This window comes from Equus przewalskii, chromosome 10, assembly GCF_037783145.1.
Source record: "Equus przewalskii isolate Varuska chromosome 10, EquPr2, whole genome shotgun sequence".
NCBI classification, from domain to species: Eukaryota; Metazoa; Chordata; class Mammalia; order Perissodactyla; family Equidae; genus Equus; species Equus przewalskii.
Window position 1 is genome coordinate 21,337,684 of NC_091840.1, and position 21,488 is coordinate 21,359,171.

General features: G+C 49.8%; 2 protein-coding genes and 1 long non-coding RNA gene across 3 annotated transcripts in view; 2 read left to right on the top strand and 1 right to left on the bottom strand.

Annotated features, from left to right (window-relative positions):
• Nucleotides 1-15,932, bottom strand: part of LOC139074043 (uncharacterized) — a 49,293-nt gene extending 33,361 nt beyond the window's left edge. Inside the window, exon 1 of the long non-coding RNA XR_011523358.1 lies at nucleotides 14,655-15,932. This is a non-coding gene — a long non-coding RNA (uncharacterized lncRNA). The remainder of the gene's footprint in view (nucleotides 1-14,654) is intronic.
• Nucleotides 3,414-12,003, top strand: LOC103565504 (keratin, type I cuticular Ha7-like). The gene is made up of 7 exons (XM_008541572.2): nucleotides 3,414-5,195; nucleotides 6,258-6,340; nucleotides 7,304-7,460; nucleotides 7,787-7,948; nucleotides 8,037-8,162; nucleotides 8,545-8,765; nucleotides 9,496-12,003. Exons 1-7 carry the CDS (start codon nucleotides 4,632-4,634, stop codon nucleotides 9,629-9,631), a joined length of 1,449 nt encoding a protein of 482 aa, XP_008539794.1. The 5' UTR covers nucleotides 3,414-4,631; the 3' UTR covers nucleotides 9,632-12,003.
• A 250-nt stretch (nucleotides 15,933-16,182) lies between the features above and the next one.
• Nucleotides 16,183-21,196, top strand: LOC103565515 (keratin, type I cuticular Ha1). The gene is made up of 7 exons (XM_008541584.2): nucleotides 16,183-17,747; nucleotides 17,931-18,013; nucleotides 18,377-18,533; nucleotides 19,323-19,484; nucleotides 19,579-19,704; nucleotides 19,883-20,103; nucleotides 20,762-21,196. The coding sequence occupies exons 1-7, from the start codon at nucleotides 17,400-17,402 to the stop codon at nucleotides 20,913-20,915; spliced, it is 1,251 nt and encodes a 416-aa protein (XP_008539806.2). The 5' UTR covers nucleotides 16,183-17,399; the 3' UTR covers nucleotides 20,916-21,196.
• Nucleotides 21,197-21,488: the final 292 nt, after the last annotated feature.

The following is a 21,488-nucleotide window of genomic DNA, read 5'->3' on the forward strand; positions in this document are numbered from 1 at the left end:
CCCACTCAGCTACACTCACACTCTGCAAGCTTGAACTCAGCTTCTCCCCCTGAGCCAGCTTTTTGCCTTGACTTCCCTTCCCACCACGTTATTGTCCTAGGAACCTCGGGGTGACCTCAAGGACACTTTTGCTGTCCCTCCCTCCTTTGACCCCAAATACAACAATCTGCTCAGCCTTGCAGAGTTTCGGTAGAGTCGTTTTGTAACATCTCTGCCCTCTGTCCCTTCCCTCCTGGCAGCACTGCTGGGGGCTGGATTTGGTTTCCATCACATGCTGTCAGGGTTCGTGTAAGAGCCCCCTCCTGCCCTGTCTCTCCTGTGCCGAGTTCACCCTGCATACACCGCCAGCGCTTCGCTCTGTAGTTGAACATGTCTGGGCTATATATTACACACTACGCAGTGCATTCGTACTAGAGAGCCTGCAAAGTGGAGATCCGGCATTCCCACCCCAGGGTGCATCCTGCACACTAAACTCATTTTCCTAAACTGCTACTTTGATCATCTCTCTTGTCTGCTCGAAAGCCTCCAGAGGACTCTGATCTGCCTTCTGCTGTATTTCACCAGCTCTTTAGACAAATGTGGGGCCCAGAGCAAGACCTTGGCACCCACTTGTTGAATGAATCTAATGGATGGACTGGATGTCTGTGGCTGCTGCCTGGGGGCCTGGGCTTGGCGCGTGGGTGGCCTGGTAGAGCAAAAAGAACTTGGGCTTAAGGGTCTGGCAGCCCTGAGCTGATGTTTCAAAGACTGTGCTTTCTAGCTCTGTGAGCTCAGACAAGTTATTTAACTGCTCTGAGCTTTGTTTTTCTTATTCTTCAACATGATACTTGAAACTCCTTTGCAGTGTAAGGATTAAAAGGTGATTATATATAAAACATGTGGCACAATACCCGGAGGCACATAGTAGGTAGTCAAATATGGTGGGGTATAAGGACTTTGAATATATAGACGTGAGTGAGTGTGTGTGTGTGTGTGTGTGTGTGTGTGTGTATGAGAGAGAGAGAGGCAGAATTAAATGAAATCCTGCATGTTGAGCGCCATGCGAGATTCCAAGCATATGGTAAATGTTAGTGCATCTCACTCTCTTGACCTTTCTCCGTCCTCTGCAAATGTTGTCTTCATGTGGACTGGCTTCTTACCACAGGCTTGACAAACACGGCACAGGTTTCCCCTGCTGTCCCTCCCTTCTCCTTCTGTCTTAGATGTTCTCATGAAACAAACCTCCGCGAAGAAGAGCAAACCAGGAAAACAAACAAAACCTTCTTTTTATGTTGAAGAAAATGAAAACAACAGATTTGAAATGCGGTCATTCAAACACCGGCTCCTCCTGAACTAAATACTGTTTTGTTACATCGCGCTTCACCTACATGGCGTGACAGTCAAAGCTCGTCTATTTCTGTAGAGCGACGGCTCTGTTCTCACAGTGTGGTCCTCAGACCAGCAGCCTCAGTGTCACCTGGGAACTTACTAGAAATGTAGACTCTCGGGCTGACTGCAGGCCTACTGAATCAGAAACTCTGGCCCTGGGCCTGGCAATCTGCATTTTTGCCAGCCATCCAGTTGATTCTGAAACAGGCTAAAGTTTGAGAATCACCAGTGTAGATGTAATGAAAATATAAGGAGCATTAATCTAGCATAAATTGCATAAATCAAGCATAAATTAGCATAATTTCAGTTTAACATGCTTTAATTCTTTGACTCTTTGACTCTTTAGGTCTACATTTCTGAGTCATTGAAATTTGTTTCTTTTGGGGCCCGCCCCTCAGGGCCGGCCGGCCTCTGTTGGCTGCATCTTGTATTCCTGAGGTTGCTGCCCTGCTCCTCCTGAGCCCACCAGGCACATTTCTGCTTCCTACTGTTTGTGCTCATCTCTGTCTAGAAAACCCTCTCTCTGTCTCTCTGCCTGTCCAAGTCTTACGTATCTTCCAAGCTCCAGATCAAGTCTCTTTGATGCCCTTCCACATCTCTGACTCTCCATGACCTCTCCTTCCTCTGGGTTACATGACCTATTTCTCCTGTTCTGAGCTTTTTGAGAGGTGAGAATTTCTCTGACTCATCTCTGCATGCCCCCCTGCCCCTTGGTGCCTTGAGAGGGCTCTTCTGTGACAGGAGCTCATGAATATTGGGTCATTTGGAGTAGTCACTGGGACAAGGTCACTGACGGTGGTGAACCATACCTTGGTGAAAACTGCCCACATCTGTACATAGAGTCGTTGTACCAACAGAGTTGACACAAGAGCAAGAAGCTTTGCCGGGCTATCTCGTGGCAGCCTCTTGATCCGAACTTATCAGAAATTCCATTCTAGGGCACCCTCCTAAGAGTGATACAAGCTACGAGGAGTGTAGTCAGAGGATTACACTGAGGATGGCGAGAGGGTTTAGAACCATGCTAAATAAAGAACCGAGAAGAGAAACTGCGCATCAGTCACAAGGAGCTGATGGTCTGCCAGGTGGCAGAAGGATTGGATTTATCCTCTGTGGGACCCCATGGGTAGAACTAGAAAGTAAAGGACAATCTCTCTGACTTAAACTTGCTAACATACCCTCAGTGTCCAGCCTTGGTGCCTGTCTGGCACAGAGTAGGTGCTCAATAAATATTTACAGAATAAATGAAAGAGCAAAAGAAATCAATAGGCAGGAATAACGTGGAGGTGGACTTGTCTTTGCCTAAAGAACTTTCTAACAATCCCCTATGTGGCAGGCCCCTTAAGGCAGAGCTAGCTGTTCTTTATCTCTTGATTCCAGTGTCTTGTACAAAGCCTGGGAAACTGAGCCACAGACTCCAAGTTGGCCAATGATGGAATGGGCCATTCTGGAAAGTGGTGGACTAGATAACGAGTTGGAGGAAGGTCATCAGAAGAGGTTTAATGCCAGAGGGTCCTAGACTATAGGACTTCGAGATCCCTTTGGCTTGGAGATTCCATGTTTTAGAGCCAGCCAAAAAATGCACTGGTGTCTCTAGGCCCTCCTGGTGAATTCATTCATCTTAGGAATGGGGTCAAAGTAGCGTCTTCCTTAGCACAGCCTGGAAGCTGGTTGGCTGCTCTTTTCCAGGGTTTTTGGAATGACTAGCCACTGGCTTGTTTGTTTTAGGAACTGAGGAGGCCATAAAGCTTCTGATCCTCTGAGTGTGTCTGAAGATTAAGGAAATTTAAATTTTGTTCTAGAGTCCCCTAAGTAATGGACAATCAAAGTAGGTGCATTTCAAAGAAACGCAAGAAGTTTCAAAAGATGAAAAATCAAAGTTCTTAAGGGTGCATCTTCTTAAACAAGCCAAGAAGGACTCAGTCAGTGAGAGGACTGATGTGTAAGAAGGGAAGATGCTGGAAAGGAGGGGGAGGCCCTGAGAACAGACACCATAAAGTATTAATCACTGCCCGCCTTAATTAGCCTATAGACTCCAACAGCAGGGAACACAATTTTATTTCTTGGGAATCACAAATAATCCAGTTTCATTCACAAGTTTTTTCCCAACTTGCAAAACTGCTTATCTGTTTCACATTTGCACAGAAAAGGTCTTAATTACCAAAACCACATTGATATGTTTATTTTCATTTTAATTCAGTCCAAAATACTTTAATTTCTGATTTGATTTCTTCTTTGACCCATGAGTTGTTGAAAAGTGTGTTATTCAGTTTTCAAACACCGACATCAATTTGGAATTTAGGTTTCTCTTTCATTGTTCTAGCCTTGTGTTTCCCCCTAATATTTATACAGGAAAATTCCATCCTCTTTCTGTTACTTTCCTTCAAACAGAACCTGGATATTTATTTTCCTTCATATTGAGGAGAGTCAGCTTCCCGGGCCAGATCTCTATCTTTGACTTGCCTCTAACTGAAGATTATATATGGGATGGTCCTAGCATTCAAGGCTTCCCACAACCTGGACTAAACGTAACTTTCCAGTGCTGGCCTATGTGTCTTCATTATAAGTGTCAACGCAGCTAGAAAATTTTCCATTTCCCAAAAACATTTGATTCTGTTCGTTTTGTTCTCTATGAGAGATCCTCTCTTCCCCAACCCCTCCTGGAAACCACCATTCAACACATTTTAAATGTTGCCTATTCCGTGAAGATTTTTTCTGGTCTCTCAATGTGCTTTCTTTTACTGAAAATCTTCACAGCTCTTTTATTTTTAAAATTTTTAAATACTGTCTCTTATTGCCTTTGTAACATCAAGGTCATTCACTTTCTTATCCCTCTTGTTGGAATCTAAGTCCTTCCCTCCAGGCAGGCAGCGGCCCACCCTGGGCCCTCCCGTGCATGTCTGCTGAAACAAACGAATTGTGGTCTCTCCCTTTCCTGGATGCCTGATTGATTAATATTTTAGACTTTGTCAGGACGGGAACATTCCAAGGTAGGAAAGGATACTGGAGCAAGAGAGACTTTAAGGAAGTTTTAGGAGTCTCTGTTCTTGATTATTTCACAGACATAAGCTGACAGAGGGGAAAGAATTCATAGCCGCAGAATGTGGGCAGCTCAAAGAAGACCTTGTTTTCTCTTTTTCAAGGACCCTGCAGTGATGGAAGCCTCCCATGTGGGTCAAGGCCTCTTTCATGAGCTCATTAACTCTTTATAGGAGACGAAATCACTGACTAATAGAGTGATTGTACAAGAATCAACATAAATATTAATGAGGAAAATGCCAGTTTTCTTGCACCACCACCCACTACAGGCCTATATAAGGTCTAGAGGAGAGGCAAGGTTTCAGCTTCAGGCAAATCCGGCCGTGGGCAAGGCAGGGGTCTGGCCTCTTAGCACCATGTCTTCCAACTGCTGCAGGTCTCTCCTCAGTGGGCACGTGCCAGAGGCCAAGGCTGCCTCCCTGTGCCTCTCAGCCACCCTGGCACATGCTAACCGAGTCCGCGTGGGGACGACCCCTCTGGGCCGACCCAGCCTCTGTCTGCCCCACAGCTGCAACGCTGCTTGCCCCTTGCCAGGGACCTGCGACATTCCTGGCAACATTGGCATCTGTGGGACCTACGGCGAAGGCACCCTGAACAGCCATGAGAAGGTGACCATGCAGTTCCTGAACAACCGCCTGGCCAACTACCTGGAGAAGGTGCGCCAGCTGGAGCGGGACAACGTGGAGCTGGAGACCAAGATCCTAGAGTCGAGCAAATGCGATGAGTCCAGCGTGTGCCCGGACTACCAGAACTATTTCCGGACCATGGAGGAGCCCCAGCAGAAAGGTGAGGTTTTTGGTGCTCCTGATCAGGGGTTGGCAAACTACAGCCTGAGGGCCAAACCCGACCTACTGCCTGATTTTATAAACAAAGTTTTATCGGCACACAGCTGCGCTCATTCATTGATGTATTGTCTATGGCTGCTTTTGTGCTGCAATGGCAGAATGGAGTAATTGTGACCGAGACTCATGGTGCGCAAAGCCTAAAATATTTACTGTCTGGTCCTTTAGGAAAAATGATTACTGACACTTGCACTGAATTTTCAGGGACTGGATTGGCAGTAGAAACAGCCAGGGCTGCAATGTCTTTTGGATTGCGGGAAGAGAATCTCTTCAGTGGAGGTGAATGGGGCTGTGCAAAGGATGAGGTGCAGGACTCGACTCTCCAGGATTCTGAGTTTGCGTCTGTTTGGTTTCAGTACTTACAATTCTTAAATTGTAGTTGCAAAAACATGCAACCGCACTTCTGGTGCAGTACAGGGAGCAAGTGCTAATGTCCTTTATGAGCCAGTGTAGATCCAATCAGTAGCATTGGTCTCTCATGCATATCTGCTGTCCCCTTTGATTACCAAAGCAATGCTTCTTAAGAGCCTACATCTTAGTTCTAGAGATGGGAAGACAAAGAATGTCAGAACAGGGGCCACAGAAATCTGACTAGATTCAGAGAACTCCTTTGGGGAGGCTGACCAGCTAGCGTAAGGGACTTCTTATTAAGAATGGGTCCCACCTTATCTGAATAACCAGCCCACTGTTCTGTGGCCTAGATTCCAGATATTCTTGTTTATATCAGGCTAAGCATCATGGCTGGCAAAATAAAATTAAGTCTTTGTTGTATGTTCAATTTGCTACCACTTTCATCTCCCAGGTCCTTTGCCTCTACGCCTTCAGCCTTTGCGGGGAAATCCTCTTGCACATTGTCCCTCCTGCACCACACCAGCACCTCTTATATGTTTGGGAGTTTGTGTTGTCCATGGGGATGCTGTCGTTTGAATCCCAGGCAATGGAACTTCCTTTGACTCGAGGCCATAGATGGCTCTGGGAACAGTGAATCACTGACCCTCTCTCTCTCTTCAGATCCTGTGCATCAAATCTGAGAACAACAAGCTGGTCGTGCAAATAGACAATACCAAGCTGGCTGCAGATGACTTCAGGACCAAGTGAGTTGGGGTAGGACAGGCAGGGGGAGCAGCCACATACCTGCCCTGACTTCTGTCTTGTGATGCAGTTAGCATCAGAGATCTCATTGATCAAGATCCCAAACCAACAGTGACAGCAGGGGAAGCCAGAGGGCATTATGCCCAAGATCTTAAAAAAACAACCCCTCTGCCATTTTTAGCTTTTGTAGTTTATAACATGATTTAGAATGCACCGTCCACTTGATTCTGTTGTAAGAAGAACCTGGTGAGGCAGGCAGGGCAGCGATGGCATCTCTCACTCAGAGCATTGAGGTGACTTGCCAGAAGTCACATGGCTATTGAGTGGCCACACTGGAACCTGGGCCACATTTCCTACCCCAAGGTCATTTCCTACAAAACTCTGCTGCCTCAGTGAGGACACGTTTCCACACTGCAGCTCGACCAATCTCTGAGCACTAATAATTCATGACGGAAATCACGCTCCACTGCCCGCGATGGAGGCAGGTGAAGGTCGCAGGGTTTACACTGGCTGAGAAGGCGCAACCTGGGAGCAGGAAGGGGCATTAAATTTTATCGTCTTTCTTCAGGGCACCGTGGAAGCCTCACTCCTCTAAGCAAAAGAAAGCCCTTCCTTCCTCCCATTCTGGCAGTTTGACTTCTAATTCGAGAGAGAGTCCAGCGTCCGGCTCAGTAGCGGGTGGCAAGAGGAGGGTCTGGAGTGATCACACTTTGGCCTGGTCACTCTACTGTCTTCCTTTAGGCCATCAGCCCATGAGGGCACTGGCCCTCTGCCTCGTTTGTCTGAAGTGCTTAGTGTTGAGTGAGTGGGAACACCCTGTTGCTTTGTGGGCTGTGAGCGCACTACGCAGGAAATGGCAACTCACAATTAGACTGTGGAGGGAAGGCCAGCGGAGTTACGCTGTAAACTGTGTCCTGGGGCCCCCTCTGCTCTCTAACACCATTCCTGTACCTGCCCTGGTAAAGGTTCCAGACGGAGCACTCGCTCCGCCAGCTGGTGGAGGCCGACGTCTGCAGCCTGCACAGGGCGCTGGACGACCTCACACTCGCCAAGTGTGACCTGGAAGCCCAGCTCGAGTCCCTGAAGGAGGAGCTGCTCTGCCTCAAGAAGAACCATGAGCACGTATGCGGCCCTTTGTGTGAGACCTGAAGACTTTCTAGGGGTGAATTCAGGCTCATTTGGGGTAAGAAATGAGACTCTTCCTTCTGCATGGGATGAGCTGCCCTTCTTCATGGTTGAGCCTCACAAGCCGTAAAGGTGAGCTCTGGCTTTCAGCGGGAGCTTGCTCTTCTTCCATAGCCTCTGGAAGATGCTGGGCTGGGGCAGGCAGTGCCTCGTCCTCAGGAGCTCAGGGAAATCGCTGTGGAGGATGGGAAGTGGGAGATGAGGCTCTGGATGGAGGGCAGCAGGGGCCCCATGAATGGGACGCCCTCCTCCTATGCCCACAGGAAGTCTACACTCTGAAGTGCCAGCTGGGGGACAAGCTCCGGATTGAGCTGGACACTGAGCCCCCCGTGGACCTGGGCAGGGTGCTGGGGGAGGTGCGGTGCCAGTACGAGGCCATGGTGGAGACCAACCGCCGCGACGTGGAACAGTGGTTCCCAGCTCAGGTGAGGGCGATGTTGCAGAGCAGGGAGGGAGCCCGGCCACCGCACGGGCAGGGAGGTGATCCCGTGTCCCTGTGCCCCTGTGCTGCAGTCTGAAGGCATCAGCCTGCAGGCCACATCCTGCTCTGAGGAGCTTCGGTGCTGCCAGTCGGAGATCCTGGAGCTGAGATGCACCGTGAACGCCCTGGAGGTGGAGCTTCAGGCTCAGCACACACTGGTGAGTTCCTTTGTGCTCATGGAAGCCTCAGCTTGGCTCCCACTCCCATGAGCGTCCCCGGGTTCAGGACGCGCCTCTCTTAAATACAGACAAGGGACACAGCTTAATCCTTGACTTCCCTGCTTTTGCAAGAACTTTCTCATAGATGTGGATGCTGAGGGGATGAACATTATCCCTGATGAGGGAGGTTCTGCAAACTTATTCCAAGGTTTACGATGAAGAGCCGTAGCACGTTGTTACTTCTTCCTGCTGGACACTGCTAATGGGAGCTGGACTGTTCTCTGGCCCTGGCAATGTCTTGGGGTGTCATGGTCTTACTGAAGAGGCTGAGGGCAGGGATCCATGATTTTTAACCTGCTTCCCCCTTTCTCCGGTATCACAGAAAGACTGTCTGCAGAACTTCCTGCCTGAGCCCGAGACCCGCTACAGCACCGAGCTGGCCCAGATGCAGGGCCTGATCAGCAACGTGGAGGAGCAGCGGTCCAAGATCCGGGCGGACCTGGAGCGGCAGAACCAGGAGTACCAGGTGCTGCTGGACGTCAAGGCCCAGCTGGAGGGCGAGATCGCCACCTATATGAACCTTCTGGAGAGTGAGGACTGCAAGTACGTACCCTGATGTTGTTTGTGTCAACATCGTGTGTAAAAGCAGAAACCTCTTATTGGGAATGACCTATAAGGAGGGGGTGGCCTGGCAGACTCCATCTTTGGGGACAAACTTGCTACCTAGTAAGCCTGGTGGGCTGCCTGGACATAGAGGAGGTGTGCAGGGGCTTTTCAACTCATGCCGTCCATCTGGCCGATGACTTCACGCTCCTGGATACTAGTCACTCCCACAGGGGCTAAAATACTTGCAAGCCCAGTGCACTTAGGTTTTGCTAAATTCTCTCTGGAAGAAATATTCTAGTACCAGGAATTCTTCCTACTCAGCATTTAAAAATATTGCTAGGGGCATTTCCCCCGTTCTCTCATTTTAGTTCCTCAGTAGTGCTGTGAAAAAAGTAAGATGGATAGCACACCCCTTTAAGTAATAAGGAGCAAGATTAGGGGCTGTGTTTAAAATAAGAGAGTGGCTCATGCTTTCGCTCTGCCAGCCTTTCTCTCTGCCCCATTCCTTTCCACGTGGCAGATAACACTGGTTTTGCACACGGGCACCCTGAGCTCTGGTCCCAGCTCCACAGTGGACTCTGGGCAAGTCACTGTCCCTTTCTAGGCCTAGAGGAACCTCTAAGGTCTAAAATCCCCTTTTGCTCTTCCAATTCTAAAGTGTCTACATACTTTTGTCTTTCATGCACTTCTCATGTGAATGTTTCAGACACCTTTGTTCTCTCTGCAGGCTCCCCTGCAACCCGTGCACGACCCCGGTCTCCAGCACGCCCTGCCCAGCCCCTGCAGCCTCTCCCTGCTGCTCTCCCTGCCTTTCCAGGCCTCCTCGGGCCACCTGTGGGCCCTGCTCATTGCCTCGACGCTGACCTCCTCCTCAGTGTGAGGTGCTGAGACACGGGCACTGTTGCAGCCCCTTTGGCTCCAGGCTCCGGGCTCCAGGCCCGCCCCCGAGGCCTTTCTGCCTCAGCCAGCCGGCAGCGCTTCTCCGTCGATGGGCTTTCCAGTCCAGCGGCTCATTCCTGGCCCCTGGATTTGTGCTTCCTCTCTTCGCAGTGTCTGGAGTGTTCCATTTTTCTCTCTTCTATTGCCTCCTGGTCTCTCTGAGATGCGGCTGGTAACCTTGTTTTCATTTCGCTAATAAACGTCACTTCTGCAGCATAAGGAGCACGGTGCCTGGTGGTCTGAGTTTCTCCAGCCCACGCTGAGAGCATTGCTGGGAGCTCCTTGAGCCGGTTGTTCCCTGAGCAGCTGGGCTTGTGGCTTACTGACCAGAGTGGTTCCGGAAGACGGCAAAGCCAGTGAGGACCGTGGTTACAAATGAGACAGCAGCAAAATGGCACAGACGAGCCACACCCAACTCTTGAGCCGACCAAGCCTACTTAGAGGCAGACTCACAGAACTTTGAAAGTACGGACACTAAATAAAACCCCCTTTTATCTGGATGAAGCCCTCTGGTCCTTGTGCAAAGGGAAAACTCAGGTCAGAGGTTCTACCGGGCCCCCCTAGACTATTCTATTTGAGGTAAGCTTTTGTGATCACGTGCTCATCACGAACAAGGACCGTGCTGGGGCCTTACCGACCTTGTTGACACAGGGTCCCACAAAAACCCTGCAAAGAGAGTGTGGCTGTTACTATTCTCAGCTGGTGGCTGAATCAAGGCTTGAAGCCCGGCCTCTTTGAACCAGATCCAAAGCCCATATTTTGGAAGCTTTGAAGGGGAAAAATTTCAACATGAGAAGCTTTGGGGCGGTGGTTCTATAAATGTGGTCCTCCAATCAGGAGGACCAGCATCACCTGGGAACTTGTTGGAAATGCAAATTCTTGGGCCACACCTCAGACTTTCTGAATAAGCAGTGTGGTTTATGGAGCCTTCCAGGTGATTCTACGCACACTCAAGTTTGAGAACCACGGGTAAGGGAGTTTATCTGGGGAGTGAGCCCCTGACTGGCCAGACACTCTGCAGAAGGGATTGGCCTTACTCTCCCGATAGATCCCCTGGGTGAGGAATCCCTCGTCCCTTTGAGATAGAGCCTTTCCCCTGCAAACTGCAAAGCTCTGATGATGGTAATTGCTGAGCCTGTCAGACTGTCAGTCTAGAAAAGGCCAATCTAACTGACCCACTCAAGCTCCCGCACAGGCTCCACTCGCAAGTCCTTCTGGCAGCTGCCTCACTTGGAACTTGCCTGGCAGACAATAGACACATGAACCAGAGGCTCCATATTTAGGCAGCCATGGGCGAGAACAGCGTGTCTCCAGAAAGCAGCATGAGAGCTGGCCAAAGATGGGAGGCAGTGAGTTCCCCATCATTGAAGACGTTCAAGCAGGCCCTTTATAACCGCCTCGGGGTGATGTTGGGGCGGTTACTCAGGCATATGATGGGGCTGGATGAGATGGTGGTAGAGGGTCTTCTAGCCCCCAAGTTCCATGACTCCCTTCTTTCCAGGTCTTATTTGTCAGTGAAACTACAAGTGTTAAAGTGGAGCCAAAAGACCAACTCTAGGAGCTGGTTCTTGTCTTCGCTCTCTGCTCCGTGAACTCTCTGATTCAGAGTAGCTGCTGAGAAGTTTGCGAAGTCCAGCTGATGGTTGTTGAGTCCAGCCCATCCCGGAGCCGGAGTGACCACAGTCCCAAGCCCCAAGGACGGACAGAACTTAAGTTGGGGCCTGGTTGCTGTGCCTCCAGCTGCTCTCAAGCCCAGAGTCCTCCCTGGTGGCCGCTGTCTGTGAAGACAGGACTGATTTGCTTGGGAGGCAGCAGGACTTCCATCATAAGAAGCTCTGGAGGGGTCAGAGGCTGTCACGCCTTCCCTCCCTTCCCCTCCACCGAGCCTCAGCTCTTCTCCCCAAGTGTAGAAGCATAGAGGTAGTGGGGGTGACACATCCCTGAGGCACTCACCCAAGAGTGGGTCCCAATAAGAAAGAGCAATCTTGATTAGTTTTAATTTAGCACCTGGCCCAAACACCTTTGACTCTTCCTTTGTACTTAAGTAGCTCCTTTCGTCCAACAAGTTCAAAGCTGTACAACAAATAAACCCACTTCTTCTTGCACCATGACAGAGCAGGCAAGCATTGTTCTTCCCATTTAAGGAGCAGAGAAGGTGAGTCATTCAATGGTTGAGGGATTCTTCTGGTGACATGAAATGAGTCAATGGGGCCCCAGGGTGATTGACCTGTGTTTCTTAAGTTTACATTCAATGTCCTGACTGTCATTTGTAATTAAAATATGAGCTTTGATGAGACATTGTTTGTGTGTGTGTGTGTGTGCGCGTGTGAAGTGGTTTGGGTTTCTGGGAAGAAATACTGGGTAGAGGGGATCATTATACTTGGGGAGGTGTGAAGAGCTTTCCTGGAAACCAAACAGTCCATCATTACCATCATCACTACCAGCACCACCACCACAATCATCACTTTTCTTCATCATCACCATCTTTATCATGATCGTCATCATTGTCATCGAAGCTCACATTCATCAAGCTCTAACTGTGACCAGGCACTGATCTAGGTAGTAGATAAGTTTATTTACATAAACCCACTTAATCCTTACAGTAATCCTACAAAGCCAATGCTATTGTTATCCTCATTTTGCAGATGAGGAACTAAGGCTAAGAGAGGTTAAGTAACATGCGCAAGGTCACACAGCTACTAGGTGGTGAAGCCAGGATTCAGAGCCAGGCAGTCTGCTTCCAGTAACTGCGCTCTTCACTACTATGCTTTACAGAAGCCACATCTCAGATTGTGTCAGCAGGAAGACAGGACCATAATTACCCCAATGTTTTGATTCTCTTTCCTTGAAGGAAATGAGAGAGTGTTTATACTAGAGGAACAATTTCTTAGAATTTATGCCACAAAGGGTAAAGTAAAGAATGAAAGTTCTATAGTATCGAAAATGGCTTGAGGACCCTAGCAATTTTAATGGCTGGGAATCACCAAAGAAGGTCAACCCACCCCCTGCCATTACTAAATCCCCTTTGTCCACTGGGGAAGAGGAGGAGAAGAGAAATAGTCAATGATGTGTGCATCGTTTTACCATTTACAAAGCACTTTCTTATGTCTTATCCAATATGACCCCGCCAAAACCCAGAGAGAGGCAGAACAGGTTTCTTGATCCTCATTTTGCAGCGAGACAAGTTGAGGGTTAGGGAGGTGAGTGACTCCCCCCCAACCCCCAAGGTCTCACAGCTGGTCTCACTCACACCCAAGTCTTCTCATTCCTGGTCCTTTGCTCTTTCCCTGCACTGAACTGCTGAGGGCTTTGCTGGAGGTACATCCAGATGAAACTTCTCGTTCAGACCCACTCTCAAATGCTGGGGTGAGGTGGCTGAGACGGATTTTACAGGGCAAAGGCTTCCGGGGTCTGAGAATCTCTCCAAGGGAAATCTTCCTGGTGCTGCTCCCACCTTGCAAAGGCCTCTCCGCCCCGACCACATTTCAGACCCAGCTTCCGCCTTTGGCCGTCTCCTGGCCTCCGTCAGCAGAGGCTCCCCCTTTACGCTGGTTTGGGTACCCAAATCTCCCTTGCCTCCCTTCCCCCTCCCTGGTTCTCAGACATCTGAAACGCATGCTTCCCTCGTTCACATGGGCCTCCGGGGCCACCACCCAAGTGCTCTGCCCCGCAGCAGATCTCGCTGATCCGCAGGGTGTCAGAACGGCATCTGCTCACCAGCATCTTCACTGTCACCTCCTCTTCTCTCCACTGGTCTCTGTCTCAATTTCTGTTTTTATCTCTATTTTCCTCTTTCATCTGCCTGATTTCTTTTATCGCCTGTTTTCTTCCTTCTGTCCCATACCTCATCCCTGGAAGCCTCTTTCACCCGCTTTGACACTCATCTCAATGCCCGCGGGTCCTTTGGGGATGCCACAGGGCTGCAACAACCAGCGGTCGCCACCATGCCTCCTGTGGTCTCCAAAGCAACAAGAACCAAATATCCAAGTATCTGATTACCAGGTCAGGTTGAAGAAGAGATTCTTAAAGGGATCAGGATTCTAATGAGATCAGCTGTTTGAATCCTACCTCTGAGTCACCTGGAGAGTGCAGTCACCAATACATCTCCTTCGGGATAGAATTAAATAATCTCAAATGGTCTCATCCCTCATCTCCTGGCTGGGAATCATGAATTGAGTTGAAATAGCCTGACTGGAGTTAGCGGCAGGAATAGGCATGGGAAGAAGTGGGAGGGGCCAAGGAAGAAACTTTCTGGGGGTAAGGTCCCAATTAGATTATCTTATGTTAGTTAGCTGTGGACCTGGCTGCTCAGCAGGACTGAGAGTTGGCGGAGGGCAGGGGCATGTCATCTCCCCACCGTCCCACTGTCCCACTGACCCCCCGGGCCCAGCCCTGGGACTATGCCAAGTGCCTGGTAATGTTCAACCAGTGACCGCTGCCCGTAATGTCATGCATGCAATCTTCTAGTTACCTTAAACATAAACATATTTCCAAATGTCCACCTCACATCTTTTAAATATCTCACCTCTTTATGTTACTGTTATTTTTCATGTATTTTGGGGACCCACATTAACCTGAATTACTCATAAAAACATAATCCGCTGTCAGAACTATGTTTCAATTTAGTCCCATGCTCAGCGTGGAGAAGCTGCTCAATAAATGTGTTCTGGATAAAGTTGAGCTAAATAAAGAAAGTGGGTTTGATCATCCCTTGACTGCTCAATTTCTCTCTGAATGAATAAAATTTGCAGATATTTCAATTAGGAGATCAAGAGAGTAGGTGAAGTCTGCTCCTAACCTGTGTGAGGTTATGGAGACCTTAGAATGCCGGAGTCGCACTTTCCCCCTTAATTCAAGAAGCAAATTCACTCAAGCCTATTGATATTTTGAAAACACTGTAAGAAAGAGGCTAGATTTACAAGGGACGGCAGCATTATATTTACTCACCGGCCAGTTCGTCTGCTGTCCCCTCCTGAATTCTTGTGCCATTTCACCTTCTGCAGGGAAAAAAGGAATCTCCAGGAAAAACCAGCAGGTCACAGGGGTGACCTGTTCTTTCTCATCTTCTTCGTGGCTGTGGTGGGCGATGACCTGAACCCAGTGCAGGTCTGAGTCCCTCTGCTCCTCTCTCTCCTCTGCACACTCCTTATTCATTCAGGAACAGGCAGCCTTGCCCCCTTGGCTTTACGCTGCCTGGGTGTGGGCCACAGTGCATTTCTCAGCCACAAACAAATCCCAGACTGGATGTAGAGGTGATACTCTGGTCTGGACACCTTGGAACAATGTCACTTCTTTCAGAGGCCTCAGCAGCTGTGGTCCCATGTCTGTAGATCTTTCCCGTGTCATCTCCATTTACATCTTGCAGGGCACTCAGCCGCTGGCCCACTCTTCTGTCCATCAATTCAGGTTGTCTTGGCTGCTTCTCAGCCTTGCGTTCTCCAGGTTCACTCATTTGAAGACGGGCTCCTTTGGCTGATCAGCGTGGCCTTGCGTGGTTCTTAGAATTCCCTCCTTGCCTCTTCTTGATGTTCTTATCTCTCTTATTAAACATACCTATCCCTATTTCCATCTCTCCCTATTGCTCTGATCTCTCTGCATTGTTTGCAAATTCGACTTTTGGTTTTTCATGGACTCAGACCCAATCTTTGAATCTTCTCATACTGAGAAGCTAAACATCCTCCGTTGGCTGAAGGCCCCACGAGGCTCCGCTGGCCAATCGTTCGATGAGACCAAAGAGCTTGGAGAGTGCCGCTGGCATTTAGCCTGTGGTCAAGGGAAAACCCTCCTGGGTTGGGAGGAAGGCAGGATTCAGGAAACAGCTCCTTGCTGGAAGACCAGTGTTTTGGAGCAGGCTGACAAGACTTGGGGGCAGGAGGCCCATGCTGTTGCCTACGAGTGAATGCTCCTCAGTCCGATTCACAGGTTTTCCATTTGTCCCCAGCCCAGATGAAGCGAGACTGAAGCTCCCTACTGACTGCCACCGCCTAACCTTGCGCCCTTCCTCCTGAGTCTTGGTGATGCCCGCCACAGGACGCACCTATTTCTCCCCCTTTAATTGCCTTGGAGGCAAACAAAGAAATTTTGATTTTATTATAAGTCTGGGGCTTCTTTGTAGCACAGTGTGGCTTTTCATCTGGATGGCATTACACTAAGTGGTGATAATGGCTTTGGAGAGGGTAGATGAAGGACCTTTTATCTGAGAGTCAAGCAGAGCGCCGCATGAATACTATCATGAAAGCTCAACGCGGAGAAGCACTCCAATAAGTTGTCAATAAAACTGCCACTCTGGCTGGTGGCCAAAGCCACAGTGGAGGTTGGGGCGCTGCTGCATGAGATGCAGGTGGGAGCTGGTGGTGCCTATAATTATGCAACTTTTATATATTCAGAACTTTGGCCACTCCTTTCTTCATCCCCAAAATCAATCCCAAATGACTCCAAGCTTGCCTTGCAAAATCCCCTGTTTATGTTGTGTTTCAGCATTTTCTCTCCTGGTGCCCAGGTCCTTGGATTCAACTACATGACCACAGAGACCTCCTTGGCGCCTTTTGACCTTTGGTTCTTAAGCCAGTTGCATGTAACCCAGTAAGGCTGAGGATGGGAAGCCCAGGACAGGATAGAGTTCATCTTCCTACGTGTCAATTTCACTTTGAGAATCGGGTGAAATCTTAGAAAATTTAACTGGAAACCTTAAAATGATTTTTTATGTTAAAGCTAACATGAGTGTATCATGGAATATAAGGTCAATTCACATGAAGTTTTAAGATCAGTGTCAAAGTTCTCACTTCAGGAGGCCCCTTGGGGCTACCTCCTGACTCTCCCAATGACCCAACCCCTCTGTCCTAATGCTGTGGACACTTCAGTGAAAAAGTTTGACTTCTTTATTCCTTCCTCTCACACCTGCCTCCAGATACTTTTCCTACGTAGATAAGAGCATTTATATGGCTCTCTCAGCCTGCATTTTTTCAGCCCTCTTTCAAAATGATCTCTTCCTCCAGAACCTTCCCTGTTCTCAAACTGTTTGTCAAAACCTCTACCTTTAAAATTTCTCTGCAATCCTTTTAAGTGATGTACAGGAGGCGTTACACGAACAGCTGCCCATCCTTCTCAGCTGGCCCCAGTGCATCCTTATCCACCTCAAGGCCTCCAAGGAGCGGCATGCTGCATCACTGGAGGATCCTTCTCTCAAAGCAGAGGGGAAGGGAGTCCACTGCTGCCACTTCAGGCACCTTCTTCCTTGACTCAATCCCAGGCCCTCCCTAGAAATGCCAGGTGGGCCAGGAGATGAGTCTGATTGCGGCTTTACAGGATCACCTGACCCAAAGGAATGGCATTGGATGGACCAACTCCCAATTTACAAGGGGAGATCCTTGGGCTAGACTGTGTGGGCTCTTTGAAGCTCTACCACAAAGCTCTGATTTCATGGGTGTACAGCCTGAAGGGGAGTCCCGACTTAGCAAGAAGCCCAACTAAAGAATTTTACGGGACAGGGAACTCTTCTGAGGAAGGCATACAACAGACTGAAGGGAAGGGCGTTTGAAAGCCAGTGAAGAAGTAAAAAGAAAAAGACATTAAATATCATGTCCACACCCTCTGCGGAAGGGGTATAAATGCTCCCCAGAGGCAGGAGACCCACAAGCTCCTGGGAGGACTTGCACTCTGTCTTCAGTTGAAAGCCTCACTCCCTTCAGCACCATGTCTTACAGCTGCTTCCTGCCCAACCTGAGCTGCCGCTCCAGCTTCTCCTCCCGGCCCTGCGTGCCCCCCAGCTGTCACGGCTGCACCCTGCCTGGGGCCTGCAACATCCCCGCCAACGTGGGCAGCTGTGGCTTGTTCTGCGAGGGCTCCTTCAATGGCAATGAGAAGGAGACCATGCAGTTCCTGAACGACCGCCTGGCCAGCTACCTGGAGAAGGTGCGCCAGCTGGAGCGGGAGAACGCGGAGCTGGAGAGCCGCATCCGGGAGCGGTGCCAGCAGCAGGAGCCCGAAGTGTGCCCCAACTACCAGTCCTACTTCCGCACCATCGAGGAGCTCCAGCAGAAGGTGACGAGCCTTGCTGTCCTTTCTAAGCAAGGGGAGTTTGCTGTGATTTTCAATCTGTGGTAGAGAACCGTGTTTCTTGCTTCCATGCCATCACGATTATTGCTTTTCCTTTTTACCTTTTTAAAGAAGTTGATGGTTTCATATTTATTTTCAGTCCTCACTAAGCAACCTCTCATTCCCCAGATCCTGTGCACCAAGTCTGAGAACGCCAGGCTGGTGGTGCAGATTGACAATGCCAAGCTGGCTGCGGATGACTTTAGAACCAAGTGAGTTGTTCAGAATTCACATCAACAATGTGAATTGTTGTTAAATTGTTGTTGTTGTTCAATCTCTAGTTAAGGAAAAGGGGTTTCCATAGCTTTACTGAACAACAGTTCAATCCATTGGTTTGGCAGATTCTGCAGAGATTGAGGGGAACCAAGAAGATGAATCAATAATAGACGAGGACTCAAATCCATCTGTACTTTTGGGTCAATATTTTGTCTTGATTGAGTCCCCAGAGCCCTCTGTCCCCTGGGTCTATTCATTGCAGTGGGAAGTGGGAAGACAAGGTGAACCAGGTTATTAAAGATCATTCCTGCGAGTCTCGAAGGTCTGCCAGTCACCTCTCTGACCCCACCCTTGTGCAGGTATGAGACGGAGCTGGGCTTGCGCCAGCTGGTGGAGTCGGACATCAACGGGCTGCGCAGGATCCTGGATGAGCTGACCCTGTGCAAGTCTGACCTGGAGGCCCAGGTGGAGTCCCTGAAGGAGGAGCTGCTCTGTCTCAAGAGGAACCATGAGGAGGTGAGACCAGAAATGAGAAATGAAGAAACCAGATTCAGTCTCAGGCTGAGGGTGGCTTTAGTGCTTTGGAGTGGCTGAATCAGGAGTACCATGCTGAGGATGACTTTATAAATTTCCTTGAAAAACACCAAAACTTCATGATGAAAGAAAAGTATTGAGAGATGAAAACTATCCTTGCTCCCAGATAAGATGTATCTTTCACTCAAAACTGGTGCATCATTTGAGTTTCCCAGGGGACCTCCATCAACTTGCTTTGGACACTGAGTTGTAGAATGAGTCTCAGCATCACATCACTCTAATCAGGCTGTGCAAAGTAATTTCTGTCCCTCAAAGACCAAAAAAGTCAAGCCTGGTAAATCTGAGTCTTGGTGAAGAGTGATCTGGGGCTCCTTCTTCTCTCTCCTGGGAGGGACCATGGCATGATCTTCTTCCTTGATGGCAAGAATTGTTTGATATACAATATGAAATTGTACAGCCAATTCTTTGTATTATGAGGTCATCTGCAGCTGGTCTGCAAACTGGGGAAGCTGGGCATTAGTCCATCCTTCAGTGGCATCCATGCAAATCCTTGGGAATTCTTTCTGAATCCAAGTGCCACGGCATAGTCATGGTGAGGAGGGAGCTGGGCCACATGGAGTGCAGACCACTTAGCCTTGAGCTGTCACAGATGGCTCCACTACAAGTTTCTTTTCTGGGGAAATAGACTAACAGGGCTTCAACAAGCAACGCCATTTCTTAGAGTCCATTCTTCATTGAGGATAGTCACTCTTGCACTTGCTGCATCCACAGGAAGTCAATACCCTGCGTAGCCAGCTTGGAGACCGCCTCAACGTGGAGGTGGACGCAGCCCCCACCGTGGACCTGAACCGCGTGCTCAATGAGACCAGGAGTCAGTATGAGGCCCTGGTGGAGACCAACCGCAGGGACGTGGAGGAATGGTTCACCACTCAGGTGGGCATCTCAGCACGTGGCCACTCAGGACCCAACACACCTCAGGGCCCTTCAGGCAGGGTCTGAGCCTGTCTTGTCCCCTCTGGTGTTTCAGACCGAGGAGCTGAACAGGCAGGTGGTGTCCAGCTCAGAGCAGCTGCAGTCCTACCAGGCGGAGATCATCGAGCTGAGACGCACGGTCAACGCCCTGGAGATCGAGCTGCAGGCCCAGCACAACCTGGTGGGTAGTGTTCGGCCGTCCTGGTGAGAAATGTGGGATCCCATGTGGGGGAATGGAGTCAGTGGGATGCCCTTTGGGCCACACTCTCCCTAACTCTCGAAGCTTGTGACTTCTTGGGAACCCTGTGGAGAAGCCCGTTGAGGGAGCAGCTCTGAGATGTTCTTTGTCTCCCCCACAGAGAGACTCTCTGGAGAACACGCTGACGGAGACAGAGGCGCGCTACAGCTCCCAGCTGTCCCAGGTGCAGGGCCTGATCACCAACGTGGAGTCCCAGCTGGCCGAGATCAGGAGTGACCTTGAGCGTCAGAACCAGGAGTACCAGGTGCTGCTGGATGTGCGGGCCCGGCTGGAGTGTGAGATCAACACGTACCGGGGCCTGCTGGAGAGCGAGGACTGCAAGTGAGTATGCAGCTGGAGGTAGCTGATGAAGCCAGGCACATAGACGCGCACTCTCAGTTGGACTCCAGGCAAAGAGTGCATGCCTTGGAAAGGAAATTACACCTTCACTCCAGACAAGCTCAAACAAGACTCAGAAAACACAATATAGCTGTCGTTAAAACATGAAATGGCAAGAATTGTTTGATGTCCAAACTGAAATTGTACAGCCAATTCTTTGATTCTCCCATGATCATATTGACATGAGGTCAATGCTCTCTCTTACATTTTATAATAATGTATTGTGTAGAGGGAACATTTCCATGCAGTACCTTATCTGACTTCACAGTTCCTACCAGGCAGGCTGGACCACGATTCTCCCCATTCTATAGGTGAAGACACTGGGGCTTGGAGACCTTAAGCGACTTGCCCAAGGTCATCAGCTAGGAGTGGACAGTGTTGGGAGTCAAAGCCAGAGGTTTAGGGTTTCTGACCAGCATGTTGGCACTCTGTGATAGGAGACCGTTAGCCATTTGATAGTGAGCTTTGCAGTGGGCGAGCCTGTGGCTTTCTCTGTTGTAGGTTAGGCCAAGCCCTGACAGGCATTCCACTCCTGGGGTCTCTTTGGTGCATATTACAAGCCTCCCTCCATTCACCTTTCTACATCATTCTTTTTCTCCAGGCTGCCCGTCAACCCCTGCGCCACAACCAACGCGTGCGGCAAGTCCCTTGGGTCCTGTGTCTCCACTCCCTGCACCCCCTGTGTGGCCCCTGTCCCCTGCCCACCCTGTGCCCCCCGCCCCCGCTGTGGGCCCTGCAACACCTTCGTGCGCTAGAGCCCGGGGCTGCCAGAGGAGCAAGGAGGCAGGGCCTGAGGGTCCAGGGCTTTGACCTGGCACAGGTTCTTTTGACAAAAAGGGCCTGAAAACACAATTTGCATGGCTGGAGCTGCCCCAGGAAGGCAGCCAAGAAACTCACCCAGCTACTCCAGACAGTTCCCTGCCTTCCTTTTCCTTCACTGGGGTTCATTCCTTATTTGCTTGCCCAGAGAATCCTCCCAAGGGCTAGTGGCCTTCCCTTGTAAGCTCCTAATAAACTTGATTTCCCTGGCAAAGCAGATGTCTTTCTCATTGGTATTCATTTGTTTCACTGCGCCCATCACTTGAGCACTCCATAAAAAGCCACTTGAAAGTCAGGCCATATAATGGCCTGACTCTTGGATACAGGAGCTGTTCCATGCCTGGTGGGCAGATGGCTGGCCTGTTGCCCTGAACCCAAGGGTGAGGCAAGGCGCCAGGAGGGAGGACAGGGTGGCTGCCATGCTGTGGCCCCTCTCTTCTCTTGATCATTCCTGCGTCTTCTCACTCTCCACTCTTGACCTGGACATCTCCTCAAGCTAACTGGATCCA

What these genes read in the sequence shown, in the direction of transcription:
- LOC103565504 (XM_008541572.2), top strand. Translation starts at nt 4,632, where the DNA reads ATGAGGAAAATGCCAGTTTTCTTGCACCACCACCCACTACAGGCCTAT. An exon ending in TCAAGAAGAACCATGAGCAC is followed by an intron (nt 7,461 to 7,786) that starts GTATGCGGCCCT and finishes CTATGCCCACAG; the next exon opens with GAAGTCTACACTCTGAAGTG. An exon ending in AACAGTGGTTCCCAGCTCAG is followed by an intron (nt 7,949 to 8,036) that starts GTGAGGGCGATG and finishes CCTGTGCTGCAG; the next exon opens with TCTGAAGGCATCAGCCTGCA.
- LOC103565515 (XM_008541584.2), top strand. Translation starts at nt 17,400, where the DNA reads ATGTCTTACAGCTGCTTCCTGCCCAACCTGAGCTGCCGCTCCAGCTTC. An exon ending in TCGAGGAGCTCCAGCAGAAG is followed by an intron (nt 17,748 to 17,930) that starts GTGACGAGCCTT and finishes CTCATTCCCCAG; the next exon opens with ATCCTGTGCACCAAGTCTGA. An exon ending in CTGGAGAGCGAGGACTGCAA is followed by an intron (nt 20,104 to 20,761) that starts GTGAGTATGCAG and finishes CTTTTTCTCCAG; the next exon opens with GCTGCCCGTCAACCCCTGCG.